The following is a 17,860-nucleotide window of genomic DNA, read 5'->3' as shown; positions in this document are numbered from 1 at the left end:
ACGTCTGCATGGAAAGGAGAGTGCAGACACAGAGCCCGAAGGGCTGTTCTGAGCACTGCAATCTGTAAATTGTTTATGAAAACTTCCAGTCAGCTTGTGAAAACTTGGCTTCGGATTTCCACCATCTAACAAAAGACATGAGTACTGTGGTCCCTGAAAAACGATTGCCGGTGAGGTCAGAGGCGATGAAGAGTCTTTGAGACCGTAGCAGAAATACTACAAGAGAAGGCTGTAGAGATCCCGGCTTGAAGCCGGAACTACATAGAGTAGATCTGGGCTTGAGTCACCATCAGGCAGGGCAAAAAGAAACAAATCAAGTTGGCCTGAAAGAGGACAGTCAATACTAAACACCCACCTAAAAGTCAACGGTGCTCTTGGGAGGTCAACAGGAAGTGTGCCAGAGTAGGAATGGACAGCCCGCTGGGAGCTTTTGCTAGCCAGGCAGAACGCTAAGAGCCTTCCCAACGCACAGGAATGCTCACCAAGGTGCTCAGCCAGAGCGTGTCAGAGTCACTCTTGTCAGTCCGCAGGTGACACACATTCCTCTGCTCTCAGCAAGTATGCCCACCTAAAACGGGTCTGACAACCAGGCATCAAGCACCACGAAGCGAGGAGTTGCTCTCTGAAGAGGAGGTCAGGGTGCGGGTGTGCATTTGGGCACCGTGACCCTCTGATGCCTGCCGATTGAATGACCCCTTTCCACTTGCAAACATACTGTTAAACAAACCAGTCACCATTTTTTTAAAGCAAGCCCAGGAACTCCTGGGAGGTAGAACGAGCAGGGGGATCCGAGAGCCTCTGTAATTAGGATAATCCACAGAAGGCTAAGAGAGCCAGCGTTCACGCCCACACGTGGGACCTTGCATCTCTAATCAGCTCACGTGCCATCATGTTGACGTCCTTCTGACGCCAGGGGTCAGCGTTGTCTGTCTAAGTCACAGGGCTGTAGTTCGCCAACACACACGAAAAGCAGCACTTTTTCTAACTTTAAACGTGTTTAATCACAACTTACAGCACTGCTTGAAGATTCGAATGAAGGAAAGGCGTTTGCTCAATCTTTACAGTGATCACAATACTGTGAAGATTTAAAGTATGCTTTTACCCCGTGTTGGGGTAACGAAGCCAAGCTGTCATGTTTTTAGTTCATTATTTGAAATAGTTTTGGGAGGAAAAAAAATCAGCATTCAAAAATTAATGAATAGTTTTCCTCTATATAATTGTCAGTGTCATCCCTGGCTACTGCTACTGGCTGCCAGCTCCTTTGTACCCTGGCTCTAGTGGCAATCAGCAAGCATGATTAACATTAGCCACTTGTCCTAATAGCCAAATGCCAAATGTCATACAGCATGCAGGATCATAATTAGAAATTAGGAAGCGGAGGGGATCCGCGTTATTAGCCAGGAATTAACCCCAAATTCAGAGCCACTTGAACCGGTGCTTGCAAAACTACAACAGTTCATCTTAGCTCATCCGTGGGGATGCTAAGATGTCCTTCAAGTTCCGTGCCCAGCTAAGGACCTTGAAATTCCTTTTCCAAAGGACCTAAACCTTTCTTTGTCAGGAACAAAGGTTCCCACAGCTTTCTCTTCTAGGATCAGGCAAATACACACACATCCTGGCTCCGCTTTGAGTGGAATTCAAGTTCCTGTTTAGGTGTTTGCTATTAACCACAGCCTCCTGCTTCATGGCCCTTTGTGACATGTGTTTATATGAAGAGGTAAGCCAGTAAAGCAGGGTCTTCCTCCATTTTCACAAGCTCGCCCTTACTCCGAGACCTGGAAGGGGCCTTCTCTAATATGATGTGATTGGAAGGAGTAAGATGAGCTATGCCACCTGCCATGGCTCCCCTCGACCCCCTCAATACAAAGATACAGCGACAAGTGGCAGCAGGTGGCACATCGGAGAGTTCAGATTCTAGCAACGGTGAACATGAATACAGGAGTAAGTGGATTGTTGCAAAATCCACACACAAAACTGAAGCCCATTGTTCCCATACCAGAGGTGGAGAGAGCTAGCGTTTCCCCAGGGGCACCCCCCTGACAGCTCCCTGGGGCCACCAGGTCCTTTGCATTTTGACATTGAACTCTTTACAATTCCTCTACTTCTCCCCGCTGGGCCTGACTTCTTATAGTGACTATTGTAATTAATGATAATTATTCTAATTGAGTTTTGTGTATTTCTTAAACCACTTCAATCATCTTTAGAATAAGATGGTGTCTTAGTTAGAGTCATTATTGCTATGATGAAACACCATGACCAAAAGCAACTTGGGAGGACTGGGCTGTAGGCAAGCCTGTAAGGCATTTTCTTAATGAGTGATTGGTGGATAAGGGCCCAGCCCATTGGTCGGTGGTGCCTACCTATGGTTGGTGGTCCTGGGATCTATTTAATTTCTTTCCTTAATCTTTGCTTTATTTTGTTTGAAATTGAAATACACACACGCATATATATGTATATATATGTATATATATATACATATATATGTATATAAAGATGACTCAAAACTTGCTGTGTAGGCCAAGCTGACCTCAAAACTCCCACCTTGGCCTCCCCAGGATCACAAAATCCCAGGTATTTTCTGCCATGCTTGACTTCTCTGCGGATTATGGAAGACTTTGATTATAGTAGAATTGTAGTTAATATTGAAAGTATAACTTCATTTCTTTTAAGAAAAAAACGGCACCGATGTATTCTTGAAAGTCTCTGTTGAAGAGAAGGCAGGGATGGACAGAAATACTTCAGAAAACGTCACTTCTGGGGTTGTGGAGATGGCTCTGTCGGTAAAGCGCTGGTTCTGCAAGCTTGAGAAACTGGATTCAGAGCCCCAGAACCAACCAACAAACAAGCGAACATACCAACAGAGAGGGTTATAAGCAACTGTAGGTACCTGCAATTGCAGGACTGGGGAGGCAAAAGCAAAGGTTCCTGGAGTTTGCTAGCTAGCCAACATAGCCAACTAGACAAGCTCAAATTCCAATGAGAGAACCTGTCTCAAAAAGTCAGGTGAAAAAGATTGGGGAGATAGCTCACAAAGATCAGGGTTCAGATTCCCAGAATCCACAGAAAAGCTGGGTGAACATTAAAAGCTTGCTTTTAATCCTAGCAGAGTGAGAGAATTGTTGAATCACACTGGGTATCCAAACTAACCAAACGACAACCTCTGGGTTCAATGAGAGAGCCTGACTCTGTGTATAAGATGGATAATGGTTTAGAAAGATTCCTGACATCAAGCATAAGCCTACACACACACACACACACACACACACTCCTACAGGCACATGCAAATGTGCATACACACCAAGGCAATAAATATGATGGAGAAAATAGAAGAAGGCACTCAACATTGACCTGTACACGCACATATGCGTGCATGTGTGTGTGCGCGCACACACACACACAACACACTTTTCATTTGAAAATAAAGTATTACAACATAAAACTTAAAAGAGAACAGTCACGTGGCTAGACAGCTTGCTCCCAGCAATACCTTATCTCTTGGCCGCGCTCCTTGCCTAAGCTGTTGATGAGACCATAGTGGAAATCCTCCCCAGGTGGAAAGGACAGCTCAGGACAGTCAATGTAAGTGGAGAATGCGGACCGCTTAGGATTGGTTCTAAGCAATCATGATGCAGAAAGGCTCGATCCCACCCAACTCTAGGCCTATTCTGACTCCCTGTGGGTTGCTGATTACAGGCAGAAGTGGGGAATTAATAGCTAGCATGCAAGAGTTCACTCCCTTTCTCTACTGATTGCTCATTAAGAGCTCTAGACCTAATGACTTGAAGCCACCCGATTCCTTCCTTGCCCCTGTGTGCACTAAAATTTGGTTTCTGCAATAATGGGAAAAGAAGGAGGAGACGTTTGTGGAAGCCTTCCCAAAACTTCTGGGAAAATGATGTTATATAAGTCTGATTAGGACATGATATAAATCACAGCTGTGTAGTATGGCAAACCTAGTGGCATCTTAGATCTACTGGGGCCTGCTTTCCTGAGGCGAGTTAAAGAGAAGGGATCACAGACAGCAAAATGAACTCTGCCCTTAACATGTCTGTTATTAATAGCAATCAGCATTGATTGGTTCCCTGTTCTTTTGTGGTTGTTTACAGAATTATGCAAAACTCATCCCTGGGGCGACCGTGGGACTGCTTCAGAAGGACTCTGGGAACGTCCTCCAGCTGATCATCTCTGCTTATGAAGTATGCTATCTCACTTTGCGAGCAGTTGGCTTCCTTTTCAGCATTCCATTGGCATCTAGACACTAAGATGTAGGTAGCGAAACACACTTTCATGTGTTTGTAGGAGGACTGCCCATCCAGGGAAAATCCCTCTGCATTCATGCAGCTAAAATATACATTTCTATTTACTCATCCATCTTCATCCTGACCCCAACTGAGGCTGTCGTAGAATAGTGGCCTGCAGAAGCAAAACCCGAATACAACCGAAAAGACTTCTAGTTGTGATGGAACTCCTCTCTGCTAAAACAAACAAACAAACAAAAAACAGCATGAATTGCTAGCGAGTAATAGTTATGTGTCGAACCAACTCCACAGGTTCAAGGAGAGCAGATCAAACACAAACAAAACTACCAGGCCTGACCCCAAACCAAAATACCAAGCCCTCGTTGTATCAGGTTTCCTATTCTGTATCTCCAGAGGAGTGAGGGCCCCATCTGAGCTTCTTTCCCTGTTGCTCTGGTAAGACACCCCAAGAACAGCTTAAGGGAGAAAGGCTTGCTTTGGGCTCATAGTTTCTGGTCAGAGTCCATCACAGTGGAGCAAAGTGAGACAGGCTCTCCTCTGACACATGCCACATATCACATGGTAGCTTTCAAGCTCCGGGAGCCTGGGCTTCCCACTGTAACCTGAAACTCAATGCTGAAATGAACCATTTGTCCCCTAGGTTGTTTTTTATCACTGTTTTTAATCACAGAAACAGGGAAGGACACAAGACAGACACAGATGGATCGATCTGTTTATTTATTTAATTTGCATTGACTTGTGAAGTCATAATGAAGACAGAATTCCCCTCCTGGACAAAGGCATACAGATGAGGTTGCTGTGTTTTCTTTGTCCCCATTGTCTAACTCAGTTGGTCAACACTAGGTTGCCACTGATGTTATTTATTTTGGTCCTAAATACCATTTTCCCTTCCTGACTGAAAAATTAATAACAACAACAACAATAATCCAATTTGGACAGGCATAAAAACTTTTAGAGATCAGTAGCACTCTAGTCTTTCTTCAAAGAGTGTTTACCTAAAAATGAATGAATTAAATTCTTCAAATTTTTGGTGTTTGAAAATTGCACATTCATGACCCATACGTAATGACATACACTAATACTGGGTGTCTGCCAAGCCAGTGTTCCTTGGCTAAATAACAGACCAGAGTTAACTGAGAAGCTTTTAGAAAAGCTTGTCCTGCTCAGATTCCCTTCACAGACATCCTGTAGGCATTCAGAGGAAGGGAAGAAACGTGTTTTGAAGAGAAACACACCTCCTGTGTGCTTTTGACATCACCCCACCTGTTCTGAAACTTGTGCAACAAGCAAGGTGGCCCTTCACAAAAATGTCATTTTTCAGAGAAAGAAACACGTTCTATCCACTAAAACTGTCCAATGTTGGGGATTTTTCTTCCTAGCAATGCGCAGATATTGCAGTTCTCTTAGTGCTCATCAAAAATTAATCACCATGTCAGCCCATCCTTAAAATTCTTCCAGACAGTAAAAACTGTCAATGAAACTCACAGAAACACCCCTCCCCCATCCTCATGCACTAATTAAAGTTCTAATGTGTAGAATCAAAAAGAAGCACAAAGCAATCCTCCACTAGATTATAATGCATTTCGTTTTCTTTAACTTTATTCTCTCAAAAGTGTTGACTGCTAACCACTTCAAAGAAATGAGGCAAACGAGGAAATAGGGGATTGTCAAAAATGTTTACCTACCCCATCAGCCAACCCCTTCCACGCCCCTACTTGCTCTGTTCCAAGGTAGGTCTCACTTTGCATTCCCAAATTGCTCACACAATTTACAAGGTAGCTAAGATCAAGTCATGACACATTTGAATGGAATCTTGGGTTGTTATTGACTGCCTTAAAAATACGAAGGCTTGGGGCTGGAGAGATGGCTCTGGGGTTAGCATCACTGGCTACACTTGCAGAGAATCTGGGTTTGATTCCCAACATGGCATTCCACAACCATCTGTAACTCCAGTTCCAGGGGGATCTGATGCCCTTTTCTGGCCCCCACTGGCACCAGGTACACACACAGTACACAGGTATACATACAGTCAAAACAACACCCGTGTATGTAAAAGAAAACAAGAAACACCTAACACTCTGCTGAGTTAGATTATCCTGGAGTTCTTGCTGGAGCAGTGTGATCTATGAGGTGACATGTGCAAGATACTGTGACATTTGTCTAAACTTATTACTTTTTTACTCTGTTGTTATTAAATATATTTGAAAAAGACTTTCGAATAGAGGAAACTATAGACTGAATATCTTCTTCATTATATGAAGAAAGAATATATTGAGAGAAAGCAAAGGGCTTCTGATTGACTCCTAACCTAGCAAGGCAGAAACAATTTGTGGCTACAAACATCAATTAAGTATTCTTAAATGCCATCTTGATATAAAAAATCTTAAAACTGCTTGTGCACATGCTCACCCACTCATTAGCTTTCTTCCTCCCCTTGTTACACACTAAAGGCAACTGGAGTATCAGTGGTCCCAGGGTCGGCTTTTCTCCTGGAATTAACCTCTAGGAAGAAATTCATTTGTGTTCTTTGCCCAGCCTTGTAGGAGATGCTTTAAAAAAAAATTAATGAGTGAAATGATGAGAATTATAAGTTAGCATTTATATTCTTTCCTCGGGAAATGCGTGTTAATAATATTCCTAGTCAAATTTGCACCCTAGTTACTCAGTTATTCCAATGCTGAGGTTCTCCTCACTTCCGTTAGACAATGCTACCCACTAGTCCTTATTATCGTCACCAGCACACGCGTTCCTCTTTCCTTACATAGCTTCTGATTCCCTCTGCCACTCTCTCCAGCACTACTTCTCCCTAATTCTTCATGAGTCTCGCATAAGTACGCTTTGGGTGGCTGGGTGATAGCTTGTTCAAAAAAGAGTTCACCTTGCAATCGTGAACACTAATGTTGGATCCCCAGAACCCATAGAGAAATGCTGGGAACGAAGGCACACGCTTGCAATCCCATTCTTGTGAGGGCAGAGACAGGCAGGTCCCTGGAGGTTGCTGGCTAGCTAGCCTGGCCAATTTGGTGAGCATGAGGCCAATGAGAGACTCAGACGCAAAAGACAAGGTGGATGGTCTCTGAGGAGCAACACCTGAGTTGGCCTGTGGCTTCTGCACACACATGGACAAATGTGCACTATTGCACACACATACACACACATACCAGATTTTGGAAGAAGTAGAATTACCTTTCTGTGCAGTTGGCAAAATTACACTTCATAAAAAAAATTGAAGCCCAATGTGTTTTTATAAAGTCAAAAATAAGGAAGGGGATATAGCTCAATGATAGAGTGCTTACCAACACATTCAACCATCAGTATCAGAGGCAAATAGACAGACAGACAGACAGACAGACAGACAAATAGGATAGGTGATACATGCCAACAGTAAAATAGGTATGAACACAAAACCTTTAGAATGAATTGAAATATAACTCAACTCAATACTACAAGTGTTTTTATTGTTTGATAGTTTGATTTTGTCAAGAAATAGAAAAGGAAAGTTGAGAACCTTTCAGAACAGAAATCCAGTCTTGATCTGCCAAGATCTGTCTTGAAATTCAAGGCACGATAATTCTCCCAAATAGCTTCAAGGTGCAATTCTCTCACACACCATACTTTAACAGCCTGAAAATCTGGAGGGCTGGAGGGTGTAACTCAGTAGTGAGCACTGGGGAGGGCTGGAGGGTGTAACACAGTAGTGAGCACTGGGGAGGGCTGGAGAGTGTAACACAGTAGTGAGCACTGGGGAGGGCTGGAGAGTGTAACACAGTAGTGAGCACTGGGGAGGGCTGGAGAGTGTAACACAGTAGTGAGCACTGGGGAGGGCTGGAGAGTGTAACACAGTAGTGAGCACTGGGGAGGGCTGGAGAGTGTAACACAGTAGTGAGCACTGGGGAGGGCTGGAGGCTGTATCTCAGTAGTGAACATTGGAGTGGCAGGCCACAGGCCCTCTGTTTGATCTGAAGCCTGGCAAGAAAAGAAATATAGATCCATTTCGTAATTATAGAAGTCTTTACACCACCCTGTGCCAGGCGTCTATCATGGTACAATCTTCATCCGCAATTGAGATTACTAACCTTCTGAGCTATTACATGAGTCTTTGCAACTTTAAGCATTGTGTAGATACTGTTGTAAAACATGTTTAAAATTTTTGAACTGTGATTCAACACTGAGACAAAAAGTTGTCATGTAGGCAGAAATGTGCCCAACAAGCAGCAGGCTGTAGATTTGTTATCAGTGAAGCAACTGTTCACTGTTGGGGAGGGGGGGAGGCGGATGTGATTCTTCTCTCCTCACCAAGCAGCAGGGGCAGCTCTGTGAGAAATAAGGAAGAGCAATGCATTCAAGTAAAAGATACCATTGTAATATTTTACTACTGGTACATAAGCAAGATAATTATGCTTTTGAAACCTAGCTGTGCAACTTAGGTCAAGAGAATTTCCAGCTTTCAGGCAATAACTGACTGTCACATGCCTGTCACAGGCGGTGCAAAACCCCCTTTGGATATGTTTTCATAGCTCAATTGTCGTAAGATAGTATATCTTGACATTGATAATGTCTGAGAAATATATATATGTATGTATATATATATATAACATATTTGTATATATCACATTCTTACTTGATTAATGAAATGATGAATTTTGTATCCAATTTAGTTTCATTAATGTATAATTGTTTCTCCTTGTGTGTATGATGTGTGAACATGCGTGAGCACACTCACGCGTACCCCAGCACGCATGCGGGTGTGGTTCTCACCTTTCACTTTGTTGCAGGCAGGGTCTCTTGTTAATTCACCACTACATACACCAGTAAGCCTCCGAGGCTTCTCGTGTCTCTACCCGCCATCTCATCAGAGACTCCAGGCTACAGGCTTGCAGTCTGGAGTCCCTCCTTACCTGGGTTCTGAGACCTGAACTCAGACCCTCACACGTCCACAGCAAGAAGCCTTTCCCACGGAGCCATTTTCCTAGTTCTTTCTTTTGTCCTTTAATGAGCACGATTCGGTTTCTTCTTCTGGCTGGATTTATTTTTGCTTCAGACTTCATTTAACCCTTTCTTGTCTACACTGAAGGAACTGCGGTCTGAGGTGGAACTGGAGGTATTGGGAGACACAGAAGGACTCAGTCTGTCTTTCACGGCTCTCTGTAACAATGGCATCCTCTTCCCCAACCAGAAGAAATGCTCCCACATGAAAGTTGGGGATACAGTAAGTAGATACCCAGTAGATCTCCAGAAATACCATTCAGATGGGTCAGACGCTAGCTCAGCTTGCTAATGCTGGACTCCTCGGGAAAATTTCAATCCTTTCCTACTAACTGCTTTTGGCAAAGCCAGTCTCTGCCAGCCTTGTCCCAAAGTCCTACAGGCTGCTGGGTGGAGGAAGCAGATAACCAGCGTCCTTCTTTTCCAGGCATCCTTCAATGTGACCGTGAGCATATCCAATTGCGAGAAAAGAAGCCGAAGCCTTATCATAAAGCCCGTGGGGCTAGGGGACACCCTGGAAATCCTTGTCACCGCAGAATGTGACTGCCACTGCCAGAAGGAAGTAGAAGTGAACAGTTCTAAATGCCACAACGGGAACGGCTCCTTCCAGTGTGGGGTGTGTGCCTGCAACCCCGGCCACATGGGCCCTCACTGTGAGTGCGGCGAGGACGCGGTGAGCATGGACTCCTGCAAGGAGTCCCCGGGACAACCCTCGTGCAGTGGAAGAGGTGACTGCTACTGTGGACAGTGCATCTGCCACTTATCGCCCTACGGGAGCATCTACGGACCTTACTGCCAGTGCGACAACTTCTCCTGCCTGCGACACAAAGGCCTGCTCTGTGGAGGTAGGCTATGGCTCAGGACCTCTTCCTGCAGCTGTTGAAGGGGTTTCATCTTTCATTCCTTCCTCGCATTCCTGGGCTTAGTGGCTGTTCAGTAACTATTTGCCGATGGCTTCAGTGGGCGAATCCTTAGTCTTGGCGTAACTGGGTTATCTCTTGCGTTTGCTGCCTGTCTAACTTTCCTTGGCGTAACTGAGTTATCTCTTGCGTTTGCTGCCTGTCTAATGTTCCTTTGGGGTCAGTTAGCTTATATTTACATTTTTTATTATATATTTATTATATATTTATATTATATTTTCATAAGGCTAGGTAGACAAAAGTTGGAGATGTCGCCTTTCTAGTTACCACCCAGATTCCACAAAACTGGCTATGATCTGAATTTCACTGTCTGTCAGACTTGTCTAGATTAGGTTGCTGGGTCAGACCCTATTCTTATATCTTTTACTTTGAATTAAAAAAAGAAGAAGAAGAAAAAGAAGTAGTAGTAGTAGTAGTTAAACAGAGAGTTCCATTCCAAAAGAATGGAACCAAGGAAAAGGCCCAGAAATGCTATAGATGTAAGGGCCTTCACTTCACATCTCTCTCTCCCACCCTCCCTCTCTCTTTTTCTCTTTCTCCCCACTCTCTCCCCTCTTCCCTCCCTCCGTTTCCCCTCCCTCCATGTTTAGATTCACAGTCCCCCTGTCTCAGGTTCCCGAGCACTGGGATTACAGGTGACTATCATACCTGGCCATGAATACTCACCAAATAGACCAGGTTAGGGACTAGACCAAGTAAAGCCAAGCACACATGTGAGAAAGCCTTGGAATGAATGAAAGGCGAAAGTAGCTCGGAATTTCTTGAAACTTTCAAGAAAGGTTTAAAATGTAAATATATATATATGCTTTTATTTCTCTTGTAGATAGAGAAACACGCTAAGAACACACTACAGAGGCCAGGTGTGGTGACGCACGCATGTCTTTAGTACCAGCACTTAGAGGCAGAGGTAGTCAGATCTCTGTGAGTTCAAGTCTAGCCTGGTCTACACTGTGAGTTTCAGACCAGCCAGGACTATATAGCAAGAGTCCCATCTCTCTCAAAATAACAAACTAACAACAAAAAGAATTGACTCTAGATGCTGGAAAGATGGCTTTGTGGTTAAGAGGACATACTCTTCTTTAGGGGACCTGATTTTGGTTCCCAGGGCTCTTGATAGATGGCTTTTAATTATAACTCCCATTCCATGGGCTCTGATGCCCTCTTCTGGCCTCCATGAACACCTGCACCCATGTGGCATTCACTGATACACATACACATAATAACAATAAAGTTTTAGGGGTTCTGCAGTTAGCGCATTCAGAGGACCAATGTTCAATTCCTAGCACCCATGTCAGGTGACTCAGAGCTGCCTGTAACTCCAGCTCCAGACGGTCACATCCCTGTAGCCTCTGCGGGCACCTATACTTGTATGCACAGACACATATGTACAAATAAGAAAAGTAAAGCAGTTGAAAATGAACCTTTTAAAAAGAGGGAGAAAAAATGCTACATCAAATACAATTCAAAATTATTCTGATACACGTATTTAATTATAACCTATGTTTGGCAGGAGCTGCAACTATGTTGACACGGTTTTAAATTTGAAGTTTTCACTGACTCTTGACTAAACTTAGACACCCTGGTTATCCCATGATGTAAGCAGATGTCTCAACAAAACGGAACATCATCTTTACAGAAAACTAAGCAATTTATTTCCAAGTCAGTATCAGAAGCAGATAAAAGACCAATTTTCTCAGGGCTCAGGAGGTTGACATGGGAGAATCAGAAGCTGAAGATAATGAGATAAATAAATAAAACAAACAAAAAATAAACAAAGAAGGAAATGGAAAGAAAGGAAGAAAGAAAAGAAGGAAGGACAGAAGGAAGGAAGCAGTGAAAGAAGGAGGAAGGAAGGAAGACTTAAGGAATTCCAAGTGTGTTTGAAAACTACGTGAAAGCATTTACCCTGAAGAAGATACATTTCCCTCCCCTTTTCCTTCAAAGTTTCGCTTTCTGATGTGTGTGTGTGTGTGTGTGTGTGTGTATAAACCCATGTCAGTTATCTATCTATCTATCTATCTATCTATCTATCTTCTATTCATCTATCATCTATCTATCTATCTATCATCTATTTATCATCTATCATCTATCTATCATCTATCTATCATCTATTCATCTATCTATCATCTATTTATCATCTATCTATCATCTATCTATCTATCTATCTATCTATCTATCTATCTATCTTACTGGATTTTGGCAGGACACAACCTGTAGGTGACAAGAAGCTAGCCAATGTCAAAGCCATCCTCACACAGTACGAAGGATATATTTGGCAGACGCTCACACTGCCTTTTTAGTAAAATGCATATTCAAAACACATGAAAATCTTTTTGAGAGCCCCAACTGTAACATAATCTAATCTAACCTAACCTAATGGGGTAATAGTAACCCTCCCAATATTCCAGTACTAAATCCTGCATTTAAAGATTGAAAGCAACAGGAATTTCTGGCGCGTGCTCTGCAACACAGTGTCCCCATCCCCATTTCTTTCTTTTTAAAAAATGTGTGCAGAGCATCAGGAATACATTCAACAGAGTTTACTCAACCTATACACTGTATAGTTAGGAAGATCAGACAATAGTGACATCCATCAAGTCAGATGCAGGAATCACAAGAAATTCTCTTTAGAAAACAAGATTTCTTTAGCTGCATCAGAAACCTCGACCAGTGCCAAGTTCCTTCACTTGAGTGCCTTCTCTAAAAGGCACAGGAAAGTAAAAACAAGAATTCAAATCCAGGCAGGATTGGCAGGACAGCCTCTGTGTGTCCAGGACTGGGCACAGCACAGGGATGGAGGCTGTCCTCCCAGCCGTGATAGCCCGAAGTCACCAGATATGCCACTCACAAGTTGCATGGATCTCACTTACGCCATCAGTAATTGACTTGACAGCGCGCTGCTTCTCTGAAAAGCTTTTATCATGGCACGCTGTGTCATACAGTGTCTTTTATCCATCTTGGAGCACCCAGAGATAGAAGGCTCCATTGATTCTGTTTATCCTTGCCCAAATTCCATTAGTCTATTTTGATTCTAAGGGAATGGGAGCTATATCAGGCAAATGGCATTAGAGAAGAAACTCCTTGTGATTATGCACTGAGAGTTATTTTTCAGGGGCATTCCGGAATGATCTATCCCTCTGAAAAGAGCATCTAGATCTTGGGTTATTATCTTGCTTATACAAGAGACCAATATAAAGGCGGTGCTGTGGTGGCAAGAGCTGGTACTGCAGAGAGTTTGTTGCCCAAGGACCTCAACTGGCACCTTTAGTGACCTAGATGATGGTCCCAAAAGGCCAGTGGAATAGAGAGGGTCTCTAAGTTCTGAAAGGCATATTTTATATTTTTGCTGTGGCGGTCTTTTTTTTTTTAATGTTCCAGGAAGGGTTTTCTAAAGTGCCAAGGAATTCTTGCATGCAGAGGTGTAGTGGGCAGCCTCTGGGCATCTAGAAAGGTACATTTATGCCCCGTGCTGATTTTCAGAATAAATTACAACCCAGAGTTTTCTCCCTTTCATACCTGTTTCCTCTTTCCTGGGGAAGAGGGAGGGAATGATAGTGGACACAGAGAATACACACACATCCCAGGGGCATTCAGAACGCAAATTTGAAAGCTCTTTGGTTTGGCCAGCGTATGATGGACCCTTCTATCGTCCATCTCTTAAGGCCCACAAACACAGCCAGAAATGTAACCAACTACTAGAACCGAGGTTGCAAGAGAAAAGTCAGTCGTCTGTCCCATAGTGAACTTGCCGGCACCTTCAACAAGGGGAAGCATGCAGCATCTATTCATTTTTACTTTGTTTCTAATAAAAGTATAGAACTTTGATAATTGGTTTTGCCTGCAAGTTCTTCCTCATAGATAGCTTTTAGGAACCTTCTTCTGACCAGCCCTTGTGGAGTTCAGTTATGGGGGAGTACCACTGTAAACACGAGCATAGACTAACTTAGGTAAATGCACATTGTCCTGGAAGAACCAAACTTTTTGCTACAAGTTGCCCGTATCTGTGCCATATTTTTTTTTCTGGAGGCTTGTAAATAAATACTATTTGTTTGGAACACCAAATGCTTGGTTTATCATCCTTGGCAAGCTCTCAGAACTCCATGGGAAGGATACTTACCTGAAACACACTATCTGCCAGTTCGGACTGGTTCATAAACCGTTCTGTGGTCTGATTCAGAACGGGCTCTTGAGTGCCACTATCAGCTCTGCCTTGTGAACGTACTATGATTGATGGGCATATTTCCACCGCCTCCCGTCATTCTCTGTCTCTGAGGGCAACTCCCTTCTAAATAGCTTTGTCCCCCAGTGTCCCAGGCTCCTCCTCCTGCCATCTGAGTCTGTCCTGGGCGTCTGCAGCGGCCATGCTCCCACCGCCCTCCTCCTCTCAGCCTCCCCTGTGAGGAGCATTTCCTCTGTCCATGTTTTACAGGCTGATCGGCTCCAGAGCTTTCCATTCTCTGCCTGCTTGCCTTAGACGACCTGATTCACAACTGCCTCACCTGATGCCTTTCCCTAATGGATCCCAAGCCCCTTCCTCCAGGCTCATCTCTCTATCTTCAACTGCCTGCTAAGATATCCAACAGTTCTCTCTCTCCCAAACTCCACAGAGCCATAGAGACTCACTGTCCAACACACCCAAAGCTTCTTTACTGTTCCAGAACCATTCAGGCATTCAACAAGTGATCTGGGCATGCCAGCTATTGGAGTGTGGCAGTAACCAGGAACCAGCTTCCAAGTCATGGAGCCATGCCACCAGCTGGCTATCCAGCCCGTTGGCCTAGCAAGGACTCCATCTCTCCTTCTTCGTGCTGTACTATTACCCGTCATGCCCTGCTCTGAACATTCCAGCTTACATTGCTTGTCCTTTCATCACTGTTCTCAGGAATGATTCCATGGGTCAGGCCTCTGCTTCTGCAAGACATTGCAACTGCCTTTCCTGCCTCTCATTTGACCTCTCTGTGGGGTTAGGGTGTGTCTACACACATACCTGTCTGTTCAGGTCACTGCCTTACAGAAAAATTTGTAACTCTCTGGGAAAATATTCTTTTGCCATGCAGCTTCTCATTGTCTCACTTGCAGTTATAAATTCTAATGTAAATGTGATATGCAAGGATATCTGATATGTGACCCCTATGGGGGTTATAACACACAAGTTGAAAACCAATGACATAGAAGGATGGGTCTGCCCTTCATCTCGATCCTAAAATTGAACAATTTGCCTGAGAGCTCCAATGGGCTTGTCTGCATGATCTCATTTTGACTAGTTATTTACTCTGTTTGCTGTGATTTTCAGCTAGGAGACAAATTAGTAAATATACATGGCCAACAGAGCACCTATCTACCATCTTTCTGTCTTTCTATCATTCATTATTCCGTCTATCGATCTGTCTGTCCATCTATCCATAGTCTATCATCTGTTTATCTACCTGTCTATCCATGCATCCATACATCCATGCATCCATCTGTTGACCAAGGTTTCTGTCCCACCCAGTCCTGCAGTTGTTTAGTCCCAAAGAAATACACAGAAGGCTACATTAATTATAAACTGGTTGGCCTAGTAGCTCAGGCTTCTTATTCATTAATTCTTACATCTTACATTAACCCGTTATTCTTGTCTGTGTTAGCCACATGGCTTGGTACCTTTTTAGGCGAGGCAGTCACATCTTGCTTACTCTGTGTCTGGGAGATGACTGCAGCCAACTGAATCTTTCCTCTTCCCAGAATTCTCTTGTTCTCCTTGCTCCACCTCTGCTTCTTCCCAGGTCACCCTGCCTATACTTCCTGCCTGGCTACTGGCCAATCAGTGTTTATTTAAAATACAAGTGACAGGGTACACAGACCATAGTCCCATAACATCCATCCATGCATGCATCCACCCATCCATCCAGCCACACATGCATCCACCCATCCATCCATCCACACATCTATTGCTTCTCTCTCTCTTTTTGCCTCTTTCTCTGCCAATCCCCTCCAACCTTTCAAAGTATTTAAAGGTAAGAAGAAAAGATATTCCTCATCTTGGGGAATAAGGAGCACAGTGTACATGTTATGTTTCTATTACAGATAATGGGGACTGTGACTGTGGCGAATGTATCTGCCGGGAAGGTTGGACAGGAGAGTACTGCAACTGTACAACCAGCAGGGACTCATGTGCATCTGAGGATGGAGTGCTGTGCAGTGGACGTGGGGACTGCATCTGTGGCAAGTGTGTCTGCAGGAACCCTGGAGCCTCAGGACCCACCTGTGAACGCTGTCCCACCTGTGGCGACCCTTGTAACTCTAAGCGGTAATGTCTCTACTTTATTCTCTTCTGTGGCAAGGTTTCTGTGTGATGGAAGTTTAAATGGCATCTAGTAAACTCAACCTCTAATTGTCTCAGCTGAGTTTGGTCTCCATCCAGCCTCCATCAAACTTCATAGCCTAAGGGCCACTGTGGTCCTCATCCTGGAAGGTCAGCCTCTCACCTGCCTCTTTGTCCTGATTATCCAAAACCACACTGCCAGGTTTCTGCTAAAGATGGGGGTGGGGTGGGAGGTTGGGGGAGTTGGAGGTGAGGGGTAGCTGATGTCCCTTACTGATAGCATCAGATGGTCTCTCAGTTGGAGAGGTATCCAGGAGGTATCCTGCTGACATCCATAGGCAATCAGTTCCTTTTCTGAGGAAACAGACAAACTTCTTATCTAGAGACTTGAGGCTGACCTACCAAAAGTCGTTCCCATTCTGGTAAGGCCAAAAGAGGCAGAAGCAGAAAGACAATCTTAGCTTTCACTTCTCTCCTTATGGTACACTTGGGCACTTCTGTGTATCATTATACATATATACTGTGGTTTCATTTTTACACTATTAAGACAATAACAAAACTAAATACACCCATATTTTTCTATTAAAACTGATTTCTGTTTAGCAGCTTCACTTTACAGAATTGGAACAAATCTTGTAGGTCTCCTCAAGCAGGTCTCTGAATGACTTGTGAGGTCACAGTGTAGCAGGTTAGCAGCAAATAGGATTAAGTAGTTCATACTTTCATTAACTGATTCCTGGAATGGTGGCATTTTGCGTGTGTGATATAAACAAGGAAGAAAATCAATTCCCCCCAGTGGTTACCCACCAAGCCAGTGTCACGATTTTCCTGTCACTGTCCCTGGCAAGCTGAGATACATGCCAAGTAGGGAGCTTGAATCAAATGTCAGTTCAGTGACAGAGTGACTGCCTTGCATTCAGGAGTCTCTGGGTTCAAATCTTGGCGTAACCACCACAAAAAAAAGTAAAGATTTTTTTTTTTATTCCTTTTCTTTTCCATCTTCTTTATCAACATGAGTTAGTCTTTTATCAGGGTTGTAAGGTGCAAAATTAACTGTTTCCAGTTGGCTTTTACTCTTTACTCTTTTGAGGAGTCCACCATGCGGCTCCCAAATAAATACAGAGGCTTATTCTTTCTTATGAATGCCTGGCCTTAGCTTGGCTTGTTTGTAGCCAGATTTTCTTAAATTATCTTGTTCACCTTTTGCTTTGGGGCTTTTGTCTTTCTCTATTCTGGAGACCTTTCTTTACTTCTTACTTCATGGTTTACTGGGTTAGCTGAGTGGCTGGCCCCCTCCTTCTCCTTTTTCTCATTCTTCGAATCCTCTCTTCCCAGATTTCTCTTCCTATGAATTCTTTCTGTCTGCCAGCCTTGCCCATCCTTTCTCCTGCCTA

General features: G+C 43.8%; 1 protein-coding gene across 1 annotated transcript in view; it reads left to right on the top strand.

The window, feature by feature from the left end:
* Itgb6 (integrin subunit beta 6) overlaps positions 1-17,860 on the top strand; it is an 80,459-nt gene that overhangs the window by 39,794 nt on the left and 22,805 nt on the right. Inside the window, exons 9-12 of the mRNA XM_041631554.1 lie at positions 4,107-4,196; positions 9,334-9,468; positions 9,673-10,090; positions 16,229-16,451. Of these exons, the coding sequence (XP_041487488.1) occupies positions 4,107-4,196; positions 9,334-9,468; positions 9,673-10,090; positions 16,229-16,451 (866 nt within the window). The remainder of the gene's footprint in view (positions 1-4,106; positions 4,197-9,333; positions 9,469-9,672; positions 10,091-16,228; positions 16,452-17,860) is intronic.

This window comes from Microtus oregoni, unplaced genomic scaffold (assembly GCF_018167655.1).
Source record: "Microtus oregoni isolate MIOR12 unplaced genomic scaffold, Mior012 000037F_ref0000500, whole genome shotgun sequence".
NCBI lineage: Eukaryota > Metazoa > Chordata > Mammalia > Rodentia > Cricetidae > Microtus > Microtus oregoni.
Note: the sequence above shows the minus strand (reverse complement) of the source record. Positions and strands in the feature narration are given on the sequence as shown.